The 16,917-nt window shown below is 61.6% G+C and overlaps 2 protein-coding genes across 2 annotated transcripts in view; one reads left to right on the top strand and one right to left on the bottom strand.

The window, feature by feature from the left end:
• Positions 1-2,446: 2,446 nt before the first annotated feature.
• On the top strand, positions 2,447-10,317 carry MPND (MPN domain containing). Its single transcript, XM_021705514.1, has 13 exons — positions 2,447-2,453; positions 2,548-2,843; positions 3,579-3,815; positions 5,510-5,642; positions 6,091-6,175; positions 6,368-6,464; positions 6,738-6,810; positions 6,891-6,967; positions 7,737-7,905; positions 8,004-8,074; positions 8,445-8,534; positions 9,220-9,312; positions 10,117-10,317. Exons 1-13 carry the CDS (start codon positions 2,447-2,449, stop codon positions 10,201-10,203), a joined length of 1,515 nt encoding a protein of 504 aa, XP_021561189.1. The 3' UTR covers positions 10,204-10,317.
• Positions 10,318-10,624: 307 nt separating this feature from the next.
• Positions 10,625-16,917, bottom strand: part of SH3GL1 (SH3 domain containing GRB2 like 1, endophilin A2) — a 31,901-nt gene continuing 25,608 nt past the window's right edge. The window contains exons 2-10 of the mRNA XM_021705334.2: positions 16,347-16,415; positions 15,993-16,065; positions 14,926-15,069; positions 14,355-14,488; positions 14,029-14,187; positions 13,635-13,738; positions 12,789-12,913; positions 12,599-12,655; positions 10,625-12,105 (exon numbers count right to left, since the gene is read on the bottom strand). Coding sequence (XP_021561009.1) covers positions 11,909-12,105; positions 12,599-12,655; positions 12,789-12,913; positions 13,635-13,738; positions 14,029-14,187; positions 14,355-14,488; positions 14,926-15,069; positions 15,993-16,065; positions 16,347-16,415 — 1,062 coding nt within the window. The 3' untranslated portion in view covers positions 10,625-11,908. The remainder of the gene's footprint in view (positions 12,106-12,598; positions 12,656-12,788; positions 12,914-13,634; positions 13,739-14,028; positions 14,188-14,354; positions 14,489-14,925; positions 15,070-15,992; positions 16,066-16,346; positions 16,416-16,917) is intronic.

Here is a 16,917-nt window from a genome sequence, read left to right as displayed (position 1 = left end):
ACTCCATTTGCAGTTTAAATTCCCTTTGCCATGTAACCTATTTACAGGTCCTGGGGATTAAGATGTGAACATCTTTAGGGAACCATTACTCTACCTACCACAGCCTGTTAAACATGGTGGATAACATTGATTCTTGAATACTGAAGCAGCTTTGCATCCCTGGAGTAAATGCCACTTGATCATAGTATGTAATTCTTCTTATATATTGCCGAATTCTATTTCCTAATATATTTTTAAAAGAATTTACTCATTTAAGACACAGAGAGAGCACAAGGGGTGGGGAGGGGCAGAGGGAGAGGGAGAAGCAGACTCCCCGCTGAGCATGGAGCCAGACTCAGGGCTGGATCCCAGGACCCAGAGTCATGACCTGAGCCCAAGGCAGACGCTTAACCGACTAAGCCACCCAGGCGCCCCTATTTCCTAATATTTTGTTAAGGATTTTTTGCATCTATTCATGAAGAATATGGTCTATAGTTTTCTTACCTTTTTTTTTTTTTTTGTATTACCCTTAACTGGTGTTTCTATCAGGGTAATGCTACCTTCATAAAATGAATTGGGAAGTGTTCCCTCCTCTTCAACGTTCTGGAAGAGATTATTTAAAAGTGGTGTTAATTTCTTCTTTGAAACTTTGGTAGAATTCTCCGTCTGGGCTTGGAGATTTCTTTTTGCGGAGTCTTAAAATTACAAATTCAACTTCCTTAATCATTACAGGGCTGCCTGGACTTTATACACATAGCGAAAAATAGCCTTTGGAATCCATTCAAGAGCTGTCTGACTTGGTAATCTCTTCATCTGATGAACTATCTTACAAAGTTGATAACAATACCTGCCATAAAGGGGAGTCATAGATGGTTAGTAAGGTCACCGCAGTTTAATTTTATTTATCAAAGGCAATGGGGAGCCATAGAAGGATTTAGAGCAGGGGAGGGAGGTGGTCATGGTTGCATTTTAGTAAGATCCCTCTGGGGCCAGGGTGGAAGATGGATGAGGAAGATGGAGAGGCTGGAGGTCTGGCCCAGGGTCTTGGGAACACAGTCAAAGAGAACATGGGCAAGGATATGGGGGTATAAACTAAGGTCAGAGTCTGGAGATGCTAGGGAATGCCCAGTTGGTAGCTGTGGGGTGGTGGTGGTGGCGGGGCGTGTGTGGGAAACTCCAAAAGCAGGCGTGGACTTGACAAAAATTTATCCAGCTCTTACTAGATAGATGTCAAGCCCTGTTCTGCAACAGCCCTGAGGTAGATATTATTATTGCCCCCATGGTGAACCCGAGACGAAGAGCCACTTGGCCAAAGTCACAGGGCTGGGAAGTGGTGGGGCAGGATCTGGAGCCAGGTCCGGTCGGACTCCAGACCACCCTCCCTGAACATCCCCGCCCCCACCCCCAATGTCCTGTCCCCCTTTCCAGACGGGGGCCGAGTAAACCTGTCCGCGGCAGAGCCCAGCCCATGGCTCCCCGCAGGATAGGAGCCCCCACCCCGGACTTCCAGTCCTATCAGTTCTGGGAAGTGTTGCTGCGCCTCGGAGCAAAGGTCCTGGGACAAGCATCGGGGATAAAAGCCAGGGACGGACCCGCCCAGCGAACACCCAGCCGGGTTCCACCTACTAACACCCCGCGCAAGGGGGCGTGGGAAGTGGGGGGGAGAGCCAGACGGCGGACGCGTTTTTTGACCCGGGACCTGATTGGCTGGCGGAGGACCAAACTCTACAACTGAATGGATACGGGAAGCCCAGGAGCTCCTGCTGATTGGCTGAGGGGGACGGGTTTGGCGGACACAGCAGCTTAACACTGATTGGCTGAGGGGAATCCAGCGACTGCTGCCTATTGGTTAAAGTTTAAATGACCCTCCTATAATTGGCTGTTGGGCTCCGGTCCAACTGTGGAATCAGTTCAGGGACTGGGAGTTAACCCTTTAGAGACTGACGTCGGCTGGGACGCTTTAAAGCCGCGGCGCGGGGCTCCTTCCCCATTCTGGCTTGCAGCGCCAGGGCGCTGTGTGGCTCGTTCTCAGGGTCTCAGTTTCTCCCCTGGTCTCAACGACCGAGATCTCTGGCCCCTCGAGTTTCCCGTCTGGTCCCAATGAGCTGAGTCCCCCGTGGCCTCCAGCTCCAGGCCTCAATCCAATAACGGGTCGCCTCTAGTGGAGGCACTAGTTCCCCGAAAGCCGAAGTCCCGGGGCCTCAGTTTCCCCACTTGTATGTTGCCACGCGCCTCCCACGGAAGGTAGCCTTGGGCCTCCGTTTTCTGAATGGTCCCGGAGGGCTGAGTGCCCCGGCTCCCAGTCCGCGCACAGGCGCGAGGCCTCAGTCTCCCCGCTCGCCCCGGCCGGCCGAGCTCCCCGCCAGCCCCCAGGCTGGGGCACCTCCCCTTCGGGGCGGAGCCGTGTCACGTGCCGGGAAGAAAGGGCTCGCGGCGCGCGGGGCGCGGGGCGCTGGGCGGAGCGGCCATGGCAGGTACGGCGGGCCTGGCGGGGGCCCGGGAGCACCCGGCGGGGTAGCTGGGTCGGCCGGGGGCGCGCGGCTCCGTGCAGCCTGTCGCTGCCCGCAGCTCCGGAGCCGCTGTCCCCGGCGGGCGGCGCGGGCGAGGAGGCGCCGGACGAGGATGAGGACGAGGCGGAGGCCGAGGACCCCGAGCGGCCGGCTGGAGCGGGCAGCGCGCGCAGCGGAGGCGTCGGTGGCGGCGGAGGCGGCAGCGGAGGAGGAGGAGGCTGCGGGGCCGGGGCCGGGGCCGGGGGCTGCGGCGGGCCGGGGGGCGCGCTCACCAGGCGTGCGGTCACGCTGAGGGTGCTCCTCAAAGACGCGCTGTTGGAGCCGGGCGCCGGGGTGCTGTCCATCTACTACCTGGTGAGCGCCCCTACCCCTATCCCATCCCGGCTGAGGCAGGAAGGGGAAACTGAGGCCCAGAGCTCCCTGGCCGCCGGCCGAGCCCGGGTGTGTGGAGGGAAAGCTGAAACCGAGCATCCAGACCCAGCAGGAGCCCCTCTGGGCAGGGGGACTTCGTTTACCAAACACCCCATTGCACAAAGGAGAAACTGAGCTCAGAAGAGGACACCACCGCTTTCCCGGCTGTGGGACCTTGCTCAGCCTCTCCATATCCTGGTTTCCTCATGTGTAAAATGGCTTTTTTTTTTTTTCCCCCTCACGGAGTTGTGTGAGGATTAAATGAATACAGCGCCCAGTGGGGTGCCTGCTCTATCGTGAGTGCTTTACGGGCTTGCTGCTGTTGCTGTAGGTCTGGGAGTGGGAGCAGTTTATGAGCGGAGCGCTTGCTGCGCGCCTGACTGTGCGCTGTGTGTTAGCGATCGAGCAGACCCCGTTCCTGCCCTTTGGGGGCTCACAGTCCAGTGAGGGGTGGAGACACAGAGCTGGGCACTTTCAGCCCAGGCTGATGAGGACTGTGATAATGGACACACAGGTGCTGGGAGGCACTTAAGCCTTGGAAGGCTTCCTGGGAGGGATGCTGTAGGCGGAAGTGGGTGCCAAGCCCTGGGGAGCCACAGGCGGTCAGGGAGGACTTCCTGGAGGGGCCTTGGTGGGTCCCAGGTCCCCGGGGCCCAGCCAGGCCACTGTTAACCGCAGGGGAAGAAGTTCATGGGGGACCTGCAGCCCGACGGGAGGATCGTGTGGCAGGAAACGGGGCAGGTGTTCAACTCACCCAGCGCCTGGGCCACCCACTGCAAAAAGCTGGTGAACCCAGCCAAGAAGTCCGGCTGTGGCTGGGCCTCTGTCAAGTACAAGGGCCAGAAACTGGACAAGTACAAGGCAGCCTGGCTCCGGCGACACCAGCTCCACATTCCCACCGCTGCTGCCGATGAGGTGCGTCCTTCAGCCCCGGAGCAAGCTCTCCTGGACGCGCTGTTGGATAAGGAGTGCCCAGAGTGAGGGCGTTGGAGCTAGGGCCCTGTGGGATGAGCAGGAGTTTGTCAGAGCAGGGTGAAGAGAATTTTCAGAGGGCGGGAACGACACAGCCAAGCCACGTTGGCAGAAAGCAACACAGCACTTGGGGGGCCATGATTAGCGGATACAGCTGGAGGCTCACGTGTCTTGGGTAGCTGAGGGGACTGGGGACATTGGCAGGGACCAGATCTGGTTGAGTTTCGAATGCTACGATAATAATAGATCTTTGAGTATTCACCAGCTGGCTGGACTTACCAACCAAAGACCCTCTCTGGGTCCTAAGTCGTCTTCGTATGTAAAATAAAGATGACCACAGTACCCGTATGTATCAGATATGTATATCTGGCTGGCAGGTCTGAAATCTGTAGGGCGGCTGGCAGGCTGGGAACAGGCAGGGAGGACTTGGGCTTTTACCCCGAGGTGGGTGGGAGCCCTGGAAGGCTAGGGGCAGAGGATGGACAGGCGCCCTCTGGTGGCCGCTGTATGCAGTACAGACTGGGAGGCAGGGCGAGGGTGGGAGCTGGGGACCAGTATAGGAGGCTGAACTGGTCCAGGTGGGGGATGATGGGGTGGGCCAGCCCAACAATGGATGGGGGAAGAAGTGGGCAGGTTTTGGCTAATTTTGTAAGTGGATCTCACGGGATCTGCGGCTGCATGAGATGTTGGTTAACTGCTCAGGGATGTTTTGTTCTGAGGATGGCTGGAGGTGCCATCCTCAGAGATATGGGGATTGGGGAGGAGCAGGTGTGGGGGACAGTCCGGTGCAGTGTCACCCAGCTGAGTGTGAGACGCCCGGGAGCCCCCCACAAAGAGACCTCCAAGTCTGGAGCTGGACCCCCAAGTCTGGAGCTCAGGGGAGGGCCCGGCTGGAGACAGGACTGTGGGCGTCATCTTGCCATAGACAAGGGGGGAGAGTGGACGAGGCTGCCCAGGAGGGGAGCAGGTAGGGAGGGAAGAGGCCCGAGGACCGAGCCTGGGCATGGGTGAGGAGGGGTGAGAGACTGAGGGACCAGAGAGGTGGGAGGGGTGTGAGGTCCCTGAGGAGTTCCCAGGAGAAGGAGGGTCAGTGAGACACCGTGGCGAGGGGGAGGAGGACAGAGACTATGTGACTGTTGGATTTGGACACTGGGAAGTCACCCCAGCACAGGCAATTAAGGGGAGGTCAGGAGGAGGGATTATTGAGAGACTCTGATAAAATAATCCCTGTAAGCACCGGCTTGCCCAATGAGTGAATTCAACAGGAGGCATGCTAATTGCTTTGCAGGCATTATCTTATTTCTCCCCGATGTTGTCCTTATGCAGGTGAAGGTCATTGTGTGGTTTTACAGATAAAGAGAATAGAGCTCAGGGAGGTTAGGGCGCTTGCGGGAAGCCACACAGCTTGTAAAAAGCAGAGGCCAGGTTTGGATTTTCTGCAAGGCGCTCAGACGGGAGTTGCGGCAGAACCGTAGGCCGCCTCTGCTCCCTCCCTCCCTCTAGTGGACATCTGGGGCAATGGCAGGAACCTAAGGCTCAGGCCCGCCAAAGGTCTGGGTGGACCGTGGTGAGGAGGGTGGGCGGCACCCAGCTGAGGGTGCTGCGGCCGTCCCCCACCCCCGCCCCCTCCCCACCAGAGCCCGGCCAGTGAAGGGGAGGAGGAGGAGCTGTTGATGGAGGAAGAAGAGGAGGACGTTCTGGCAGGGGTCTCCACCGAGGACAAGAGTCGGAGACCACCTGCGAAGGGACCCTTGGAGCCTGCCCACCCAGGTGAGAGGCTTAGGGGAGGGAAGGAGGCCGCGCAGGAGGCGGGCACAAGTAAGGTGAGGGAGGTGGCAGGGGACAGATCTGGCCTTTCCTTTTCTCAGCGCTCCCAAGATGCCTGGCTGACTTCCTAGCCCCGCTGCCTAATTTCTTTCCCGTGCTGCCTGATTTCCATGCTCCCCTAAAGGACTTCTTTGCCTCATTGCCAGATTCCTTTGGCCTCCTGCCTGGTTTCCTGACGTCCTCACCTGATTTCCTAAGCCCCCCTTCATCTGGCATTTTAATCTCCTTTTTCCGATTTGTTAACTCGCCACCTTGATCTCTTGGTTCTGCGGCCTGATTTTTCAAGCTGCCTCTGGAGGCTTTTCTTTCTTGGGCCGCCTGGGCTTTTGTTTTACGGTTCTGGGCTGGGAGGGATTGATGCTGTCTTTTTTCCGTTACCCCACACGCACAGAGGCCGTGCCCCCCGGGAAGCGGGTAGAAAACAAGATCCGGGTGCCTGTGCGTTACTGCATGTTGGGCAGTCGCGACTCTGCCAGGTCAGACACACCGTGTGCCCGCCGCCACCAACCCCTGTCCCCCCGCCCCCCCCCGCCGTGTGCACTCACTCCGCGGGAGTGGGGGCAGCCCGAGCAGGAGTAGGGTGGGCACAAGGCCTCCCGTGCTCAGAGCTGGCTCCGGAGGCCTGGGGAGCTAGCTCCTGAAGCCGTGGGACCCTCTGGCTCCAGCAGGAACCCCCACACACTGGTGGAAGTAACATCCTTCGCTGCCATCAACAAGTTCCAGCCGTTCAACGTGGCCATCTCCAGCAACGTGCTATTCCTGCTGGTGCGTGCCCCATTGCCACCTTGTCCCTTGTGGGCCAAGGCCAGGCCTGGGCAGGTGGCTGGGGCACCTGGGAGGGGTCCCTTGAATGTTAGCTCTATGAGGGCAGGGACCTTGTCTGCCTGTCACTGCTGGTAAACAGTAGGCACTCAAGGTTTGAACCTAGGAGGTGGGTGGGGTGGTCCCTGCACATAGCAAGGGCTCTGGCCCTGCGGATAGACATTTGGGGCTGGGCCGCAGCCTGAGCCGCTCTTCCGATGTCCATCCCCTCCCCAGGACTTCCACAGCCACCTGACTCGCAGCGAGGTCGTGGGGTACCTGGGTGGCCGCTGGGACATCAACAGCCAGAGTGGGTATTTGGGGCCAGGTGGGCAGGGGGGTGCTTGGGGCCGGGGATGATGTCTACACCTTCTCCCCACCTCTGCGCAGTGCTCACGGTGCTGAGAGCCTTCCCCTGTCGGAGCCGGCTAGGGGATGCGGATATGGCCGCCACCATGGAAGAGGAGGTGAGGGGACACGTGGGGTCAAGGTGTTCTGGGGAGGGCGGGGGTGGACACAGCTGTCCTGGCTACCGTGTCCTGGTGGCTAGCACGGTGTCCTAGTTCAACAAGTGTGCAAATGTGTGTGTGTGTGTGTGAGTGCCCGCCCCGTGGCTGTGACCCCGCGGACATCCTTACTCTGGGCACAGGTGGCCCGCCCCCTTTGCCTCTGAACCCCCGTCTGCATGCCGGCCCGGCGTGCAGTGACAGCCCCGCGAATATCAGCTGCCACTCTAGCAGTGCTTGCCCGGTGCGGCCTTGCGTGTGCCCGTCGCTGTGCCAAGCGTTCCACACCCGCCTTCTCCCGGCCCAGCTGGCTCTTGCGCCCGTAGGCCCCGCTCGCCCCTACTTGCTTCAGGCATCCGGAAATGCCTGTCCTGCGCAAGTGCGCACACACCCACCTAGCTCCTCACTTAACTATTTGAGTGCCTACTGTGTGCCAGGAATTATTCCATGAGCTAGGGACACCGCAGGGCCCCCAATAAACTTCTGCCTTTGCTGTGGTGACAGGTGCGTCTTTTTTTTAATGTATTTGTTGACTGTGCCCCCTCCACTGGCCTCATGGAGGGTGGGGGCAGGGTCCTGGCCACCGCTGCGTCCCCGGGCCTGGTACACAGCAGGCACGTACTCAGTGCTGGCCTCACATGGGGACGGAACGCGGCAGGCGTGCGCACACACGGGCTGGTAGAGCCCCCGGCCTGCGCCGCCCGACCCCAGCCTCGCCTGTGCCCCCCAGATCTACCAGAGCCTGCTCCTGCGGGGCCTGTCCCTGGTGGGCTGGTACCACAGCCACCCGCACAGCCCCGCGCTGCCATCGCTGCAGGACATCGACTCGCAGATGGACTACCAGCTGCGCCTGCAGGGCTCCAGCAACGGCTTTCAGCCCTGCCTCGCGCTGCTCTGCTGTAAGTCCGGCTGCCCGGCGTGCGTGCGCGTGCGCGTGGCCCTCCTGGGCCGCTGACCCCCTCCGGGCCCAGCCGCCACTCTCACTCTCCTCCTGCAGCCCCTTACTACTCTGGCAATCCGGGCCCCGAGTCCAAGATCTCACCCTTCTGGGTGATGCCGCCGCCCGAGGTAGGCGGGGCTGCTGGGGGAGGCGGGGCCGGGAGGGGGCTGGGGCCTCGGTATCTCCTGTGAAATGGGAACAGAACCCCTGCACTCTCTGAGGTTCTGGTGAAGGCCTGGGCCGTGAGGGACGTTGAAAAGGTGTGCGCTCCACACGGAGCATGCTGCCCCTGTTACTAAGACGGCCTCCTTCCCGAACCTGTCCTGGGGTCGGAAATGGGGTTTGGAGAGCTATTCCCGACCTCTCGTGCGGGGGGCAGGGCCACGTGGCCCTGAAGCTGGTCGCAGTCTCGATTCTCCCATTGCTGGCCCGGGGCACATCCCTCATGGGATGGGGCGCTGGAGGTGGCTGGTGGTGACCGGCTTGTGTCCCTGCCAGCAAAGGCCCAGTGACTACGGCATCCCCATGGACGTGGAGATGGCCTACGTCCAGGACAACTTTCTGACTAATGACATCCTGCATGAGATGGTGAGCTCACTTCCGGATGAGGAGGGCGGGGCCCCAGGGAGGGGAGGGTGGGGCCTCGGGGCCCCCGCTGGACGGGGCGATACTGCAGGACTCATCCGAGCAGGGGTCAGACTCCTCTTCCGCGGCCGAAACTCAAGTCCCAGATTCTTGCCCACCTGCCCCCCGCCACCCTCCCCCGCAACCTGGCCTCCTTGCTGTTCTGGAACTTGCTGGAGGTGCCGCGGCCTCGCGCCTCTGCACCTGCCACTGATTGAAGACACGTGAGGGATTTCAGGTGGTGCCCAGATGAATGTTTTCAGTGCCCACATTCCAACAACCGTTTTAAAAACAGCTAGTAGATCACACCTGTGGAATTGCGGATCCGCTGTTGCGTGGGAGGAGGCTACACAAGGGGGCGGGGGCAGGTCTGTGGGGACATTCAGAATCACTGGTGCTTCCCTCTGCCGGGGGAGGGGGTGCCCCTTCCGTCTCCCCCTTCCAGGGCCCTCCTGCGAAGCTCCCTTATTTCCCTCTGGTGGCGCTCCCGGGTGGTCTGTCCTGGGGTCCTGGGTAGCGCCTGTGTGCTGTATAGGACTGGGAGCCCCCCGAGAGGCGGCGGTAGGCGCCCGTGGTGCTCGCTGCTGTGTCCCGAGCGCCTGCGCAGGAGGGCGGGCGCCAGGGGTCCCATCGGTCCCCCGTCCTCCAGATGTTGCTGGTGGAGTTCTACAAGGGCGCCCCGGACCTCGTGAGGTTCCAGGAGCCCTGGAGCCAGGAGCACACGTACCTCGACAAGCTGAAGGTAAGACTCATGCCCCGTCTCCTGCAGAGGAAGACAGTTCTTGGGGAGCCCCGAAGGATCTATCCAGGGGCAGCCTGAGAAACGGTGCTGTCCTAAATTGTTCTGTATAAAGTACTTCAGCTGGATATGAAAGCTTGTTCGGCCACGTGTGGGTGGTGACGGTGACCGGGAGCACTACTGAAATGCAGCTGCAAGCGTAAAGGCCCGCGGACCCTGGGCTGGGGAGAAGCTACGCTGGGGCCGTCTCTCCGCTTGGGCGCCCGCGGGAGCGCACAGGGGGGCTGCAGTCCGAGCGCAGCTGGTACCCTGAGGGGTTTCTCCAGCTCGCCGGCCCTACAGTCATTTAGGGGGACACATAAGGGCTTGGTGGCCTGGGGGGGGCGGTTTCTGACTTACTTCTGACATGGAAGTCCTTCTCAGAAGGCATTTTCAACTCTACTAGCTAGAGAAATGCAGTTTTGCATGCTTGTTTTGTTCAAACTTAGAGTGACCAGAACTTCAAGCTGCCACGGGTCCCCTCCACCCCGTCACTGGGCGGGTGGGGTCGGGGGTGGCTCCCCACGCAGGGGGTGTGAGAGCCTGGCAGGGAGGCAGCTGGGAGAGAGCAGGATGTGGAATGTGCAGAGAGCACCCCCTTCCCCCCGCCAAAACCCAGAACACTGCAAGGGGGGGCTGCCTCCTTTAAAAATAAAACGTTTTCGGGACACTACTGTGTACCTCGGTTAGTAGAGCCCCTCTGCCAGGACGGGGGGGCGGGCAGGACCACTGGGCCCAGCCCTGAGGCGCCAGCCCTGCCCGTTTCAGATCTCCCTGGCCAGCAGGACACCCAAGGACCAGGGCCTGTGCCACGTCCTGGAGCAGGTCTACGGCCTCCTTAAACAAGGGAGCTGAGGCACCACCACCTCCGAGGACCTCTGGTCAGACTCTGAACCCCCAGTGGTTCCGGCTCGGGGAATGGGTCTGGGGGCTTTGTTTGTGGCACAGATAATAAAGGGGAGAAGCGAATAGCCTGGGCATGTGTCTCACCTGGGGCTGCCTCGCCGCCCCCGCACTCATCGCTGGGCACATGGGCGGCTGTCTGGGCAGCGTGGCACCTTGGCCGGTGCACGAGGGGACGCTTTTCGTGCAGCCGTGGTGTGGGCTTCCCGGGGCCAGGGCTGGGCAGGGGACAGCTCGCCCTCCCTGGCTCCTGGGGGGGCAGGTACCCTCCCCGGGAGTGGCCCTGCCCTGACAGGGGACGCCTCGGGGGAGCCGTGAGGGTCCAGGGGAGCTGGGGGAAGACCCACCCCCACCACAACCAAGCGAGAGGCTCTAGAAAGAGACCTTTAATACTTTTTTTAAAAAAATCAGGATTACATTTTGATCTGCCCTTGATTGTGACCAAGGCTACGCTGCTCATTCTTTGCTGGGAGGTCGGTGCCTCCCCCCCAGAATGGCAATGGTGGGGGGGGGGGGAGGCTCAGGCAGGAGCAGAGCCTGGTGTCCCTAGGGCTTTGCTGAGTCATCAGAGGAGGGGGGAATGTGATCCAGTCCCGAAGTCCCCCAGTTGAGCCAATTTTTGGAGGAGGCAAGAGAGCAAGTGGATGCAGGGCTGGGCCCTGCTGGTCAGGGCAGCTGCCTGCTTGGGGCCACTGTCAGCTGCGGGCACAGCGGCTGGCTCAGGAGGGGGAGGCGCCTGTGACCCTCTCTTGAGGGTAGTCCCAGCAGCCAGGGGTCTGGGAAGATGCCTCAAAGCCTGTGTACTTGACCTTCAGCAGAGCAGAGGCTGCAAGACTCCTGTGGTCCCGTCTGCGGGGGCACACGGGTGTGCTGCGTGCACAGCTGGTGGTGGCAGCTTGTGCCCGAGAAAAACGTCTGTGTGCTTGTCTGGGGTGGGGCACCCTACATGGGGAACTGAGGAGAGGGTGCAGGACGGGGGGAGGGCACCGGCGTGCAGGGCTGAGTGCCCTGCGGGAGGGAGAAGACAGCCGCTCCAAGGCTGCTCAGTGAAGGGCCGGTCTTTAGGGGAACCCTGAGGACCCCAGGATTGTGTCTCCCCAGGGAGGTGGCATCCCGGGTGTTCCGGGGCCTGGGGAGGCCTGGAGTTGGGGCTGGGAAGGAGTGCTGTGGGGTAATTTAAAAGCAGGGGTGGTGAGTCTTGGCCGCGGGTCCTGCTCAGAACACCCAGCGGCACAGATGTTCCAGCTCATCCTGTTAAGGGCAGGTCTCCCGGGGGGTGGGGGCCACCCCAGAATAGAGGGGACGAAGGAGGGACAGGACAGGGTATGTGTGCACGCACATGTGTGCGTGTGTGAGTGAGGGGGCCCACCTGGAGTTACCCGTTCCTGGACGGGGGGGCGGAAGTTAGTGTTTCTAAGAGCACCTTAGTGTTCGCCCCCTCGGGGCGCGGGGCTGGGGAGATGCAGTCAGGGAGCAGCCCCGGCCCAGACTGCTGCGTGGAGAGGGGGCTGAGGGTGAGCGCTACCGTCAGCGGTCCCTGCCTCCCCCGCCCCTGCTGCCCCCCGAGGGGGGGGGCCTGCCTCCCCACCCCACCCCCAGCCCCAGGAGCGCCACAGACGCAGGTGGGATGCAGGCCGTGTGGACCGGGCCGACGCCCTCACTGCGGCAGGGGCACCAGCACCTCCACGTAGCTGAGGGGGAAGAAGCCCGACTGGCCGTGGAGCATGCCCTCGTACCAGTTCTCATCGATCTGGTTGGTCAGCGTGATGACGTCGCCCTCGTGGAAGCCCAGCTCCCCGGCGTTCTCAGGCTCGAAGTCATACAGCGCTTTGCAGCTCGGCTGGTCCAGGGGTGCTGGGGGCAGGGGCTCGGCTCAGACCCCTGGCTCCCTCCCACCCCGCCCGCCCCAGCCTGGTCGTGGCCCCTGAGGGACAGCTGCCGCTTCCTCTGCTGCCCCCCAGCCTTGTCAGAAAAGAGGGTCAAGGGAAAGAGGGACATAAACGGACTCCAAACGTGCTCCTGGGAAGAGCTGGGGACGCCCAGTGGCATCAGGGTGAGAGAATGACCAGAAGCCCTCAGGCGGCCGCTTGGAGAGCCTAGAGGCTGTTGGGACACCCTTGGTGTTCACGGGAGACCCTCACGCGGAGGGGGAGGCCCAGAGAGGCCGTGCTGTGCCGTGCAGGCCCAGTGCCTAGCTCCTCCCCTGCCCGATATGGGCCAAGAGGACCAATCCCAGGGGCGTCCGCGTCTACCAGAGAAGGGTCCTTCTGAACAGACCAGAAGGCAGTGTTACGCACTGAGGTGGGGAGCTTGTGAGGGCAGGGCCTGTGCCCGCAGGGACACTCACGCATGCTCCTGCTAGGGGTCCGGATGGGCTTGTCGGAAGACCGGAAAGATGATGAAGCTGCTTGCAGACAAAGCAAAAAGGGGGGCTGAGAACCTTGGGCTGGGCCCCTTCCCCAGAGGGAGTGGGGTGGGCCTGGCTCTGCAGTTTGGACAGAGCAGCGGGCTGGGGGCGACCCCTTCCCCCTCCTTACGTGTGATCTTGGGGGCCGTGGCACAGGGGAAGCCCCCATTGGACTGCTCAGGCTCCCCAAGGTCGAAGGACTCCCGAGGCTTGGGCTTGTATTCCCGCTTGGGACGAGAGGAGGCTTCCCGCATCCTGCAGGCAGGGAGGGAGAGCTGTGAGCAGCCAGCAGGGCCTGAGTCCTGTGTGTGCCAAGGTGAAGGGACACCTCCCTCCCCACCGTTGATGCTGCTGTCCAGGACTTGGGGTGGGGGGAGGGACCCCCGAGACCAGGCCTGGACTCAGAGGCCCAATGGGTCTAACCAAAGGGCCTCCCAGTTGGTCAGCTCCCCCAGCTCAGGCCCTTCTTAGAGGCTGCCAACTGGCCAGTTCCTGCCAAACCCTGCAGCCCCCTTAGCATGCCCACCTGACCTGGGGACACGGCTGCCCAAGGCTGTCCTTCTCAGGCCCTAGACTAGTGACAGCTCTCAGAGGGGAGCCCCGTCTGCCCCGGCCCTGGGTAACCCACCCCCTCAGGCCCAGAGCTCTGAAAGGCCTCTTTCTTCTGGCCTCCCAGCCTCAGGTCACTCCAACCCTCCCCTCTGACAACTGCGGCAAGCCTGATGAGGTCTTGCTCCCTCCCGGAGCCCCCACCCTACGAGTGCAGTCTGGGGATTCCTTATGAAAAGAAGCCAGCCCCCTGCTCTGACACAGGCTCCAAGCAGGGCTGGGCTGTCGAGGAGGCTGGCGGTGGGGTCTTGGAAGCCCTGAACGGCCGCCCAGGAATCCACGGGAGTAACTCTGGGCTTCCAGGGCACCCCGGCCCAGCCCAAAACAGGACAGGCTCCCACAGGGAAGGCCAGGGGCTGGGGCTCACCTTCGCTTGAGCTTGTCGGCCAGCTCGTCCAGGATCTGCACGGCCTGCCGGTGGTAGTCCAGCTGGGCATCCACCAGTGCGGAGAGCTGGCTCACCTGCTCGATCTGCAAGTGAGCAGCCCGCTGAAGGGGCGGCCCTCCCTGTGACCCCTACCCCCAAGGCCCCCTCTTTTAGGAAGTCTTGCTAGAATGCTCCCGGGACAGGGGCTGGCCCCCTCCCCATCTGCCTGACCCCTGCGCTGCTGGAGGAGACCCGAAAGCTTTGGGGGCGGGTAGAGGCCCCTCGGGTCCCGCAGCTGCCCCTTCAGGCTCAGAGCAGGGGCTGAGCCCGCTATAGGCAGGGCATTAGTGACTCTGCCCACCGCCCCGTTTTTTGGGGGGGGGGGCGGACGCACATCGGTCTCCAGGAGGTTGTGCATGCTGGTCTCGGCCACCTCCTTGGACTCCTCAAACTTCTCCAGGGCCTGGCGTAGCTCTTCATCGGGGATCCTGCCCTGTCGCTTCTTCTTGTAGTCGAAGTCCAGGCGGCGGCCCTCCAGCTTCTTCAGGTGGTGCTGGGGAGGGGGGGAAGGGCATCAGAGCTGTGAGGTACATGCTGGGGTCTGCAGAAGGACGGGCACACTGGGCGGGGTGGAGAGGTGGGGGAGCAGGGTTGTGAGGCACCTGCCCTGGGGGCTGTGTGAGGGTGGGCACGCTGGATGGGGCATGGGGTGCGCAGCACCTGGATCTCCTTCAGGTCTTTGTCACACAAGTTCTGTAGGGGGTCGATGAAGTTCTGCTTGACCTCTATGTCCAGAGAATCCTTCACCTCTGCCAGGCGCTTCATGGACTCCCCCGCGTCCAGCAGGGCATCCCCTGCAGCAGGACAGGGATTGGGAGAGAAGCTGTCATAGGAGGCCAGGGCCTCGGGGCCCAAGATATCCCCAACTGCTAACCTGCCCTCACCCCAGGGCCCAGACGCCAGAATTCAGGACAAAACAAGGGTCCCTGAAGTCTGAGCCCCAGCAGCCGGGAGGAGTTGGCGATGACGGGTGTCAAACCTCCCACGCCCCCCACCCCACGGCTTCCCCCGCATTAGCTGTGGCTCGAGGGTAGGCTTTCCAGTGGCCTTGGCCCTACAGGCAACACTCCGATGCTCGCTCACCACCACTGAGGAAGGAAAGGTGTTCTTGGGAGCCTCAGTCACCCTCGCCCAGGGGATTAACGGGCACGGTAGAAGACTCTGGAGCAGTGGCAGGGAAGTGGCATCCCACCGTCCAGTGCCAGACGCTCTGGCCCTCCAGAGCCCTCACCGAAGTTGGACTCGCCACCCAGCTCCTTCCCGTGGCGGATCATGCACTCGCCCAGCAGGCCCTCTGACTGTGGGTAGCCAGGGTTCTTCACCTGCCCTCGGATCTTGGACACCGTGTTGAGCATCGTCAGCTTGGCCCGTGAAGCTGGAAGAGAACAGGCTGGGTAGGCATGCGGCCAGTCTCTCTCGAGAACCAGGCCTGCACTGGCCAGTGCTGCTGGCTGCCTCCCTCTCCCCAACACCCTTATTTTTAAAGCGCTGCCCTGGCCCAAGGAAGCTTGGTTCCTATGCCTGCTGATGGCCAGGCTCCGAGGAGAACCTCCTGCATAGACTTCCCTCCTCTGCTCACCTCGGCCACAGAGGAACACTGGCAATGGGCAGGTGACTGGTTCCTCCGGACCCCACGGGGTCTCCTCGTTCTAGAGCACAGCTCCGATCACAGAAGCTCCCTTCCCTGGCCTGGGGAGTAGCACCCCAGAGAAGTAGGGGAGCAGGTATAGGTGTGTACAGGTCCAGGTGCCCCAGACATAGCCCCCCACCTGGCGTGGGGGAGGAGCTGTGCGCTTGCCTCTGCCCGCTCGGGTCTGTCCCTGGCCCGGGCCGCGAATGGACCTGGCTGGTGTTGCTGCCGGTCCCACATCAATCACCTCCTTCTATGGGAACCCAGGTTTGGATTTTCCTCAGGGAAAGGTCCTCATCTCTCTCTCAGACTAGGAGACTCCCGCCTCATGCTCCAAAGGTGGGCCTGGCAAACGGGTGGGCAACCAATTCAAACTGGTCCAGTGAGTTGGTGAGGTGGAAAAGATGCTCTTTTCAGCTGGGACTATTAGCTGTAAGGGTGATTTCGGACTAGGGTTGCCATACAGAACGAGAGCTGCCTGATGAAGTGGAAAGGAAATGCAGGACTCTGAGGACATCCTTTGGACCCTTGGATCCAGCCACCCATGAAACCCGCCTGCCTACTCCTGGGCACTTCAGTTCTCTGAGCTCACACATTCCTTCTTAGGCTCCGGTAACCGGCCGATTCCTGGCTGACACGGACCCCTCCTAGCTGGCTGGCACCCCTACCTGGGTTGGGCTGCAGGTACTCAATGGTTCTGGCCAGCACTTCTGTCACAGCCTTGCTGGTAACATCCACCTTCTGTCAAGAGAGGCAGGGTGTGGGCTTTTGCAACCATCGGGGTGCCGGAGGCCAAAACCTGGCATCCCTGGACAGCCCGTGCCATGCTCCCCGGCCCCACCTGCCTCAGAGCCCATACAAGAACGGCATGCTGCGCTCCGGGCTGCTGGCCTCCATGCCTCCCAGGGCCGGGGGACCCGTCCATCCGTGAGCCCCCCCCGCAGCCCAGCTGTAGGGCTGCTATGGCCCGTGAGGGTAAACGGCGCCGGGCATCAGGCGGGCCGCACCACCTCTCCTGGTACCTTCTCCATCTCTTTGAAGTCTTCATCAAGCTTGGTCCCTTCGGCCCCTCCGACCTTCTCACTGACCAGCTGGGGGACAGGAGGGAAAACAGTGTGAGCCTCAGACAAGGAGGAGGCCCAACTATGCCTTCCAGCCACGTCCACTGCCGGGGGGAGCCAGTGAAGGGGTCAGCACATCCATGATGGCTTCCCAGGGACACAGCTGACGGCAAGATGGGTGGCCAAGTGAGACCCTGCTTCCACACCCACACCCTCCTTGGATCCCAGGGCGGGGTGGGAGGGTGGCGCCTCCTGCTGGAAGCCTTCCCTGGCCATGCCTACCCCTCGAGTGCCCACCATCCCCAGAGACCTGCCTGGGGCCAACCGCAGCTGAATGATGTCCTCTCTCAGGGCCAAGGTGCCCACACCCAGACAGTGATGCCATGGTTCAGCTCCAGGAGTGGGGAAGAGGTTCATCAGAGCCTCTTTGCTCAGGGATCGTACACCTCCCTTTCCCCCACTGAATTCCTGCCTCTTTGGAAAGGAATCCTGGGAACCCTGGGGCCGGCACTTCCCCAAAATACATTCTCCC

The sequence above is a fragment of the Neomonachus schauinslandi genome, chromosome 1, assembly GCF_002201575.2.
Source record: "Neomonachus schauinslandi chromosome 1, ASM220157v2, whole genome shotgun sequence".
NCBI classification, from domain to species: domain Eukaryota; kingdom Metazoa; phylum Chordata; class Mammalia; order Carnivora; family Phocidae; genus Neomonachus; species Neomonachus schauinslandi.
The sequence above is the reverse complement of the archived record's forward strand: the minus strand, read 5'-3'. Positions and strand labels throughout refer to the sequence as shown.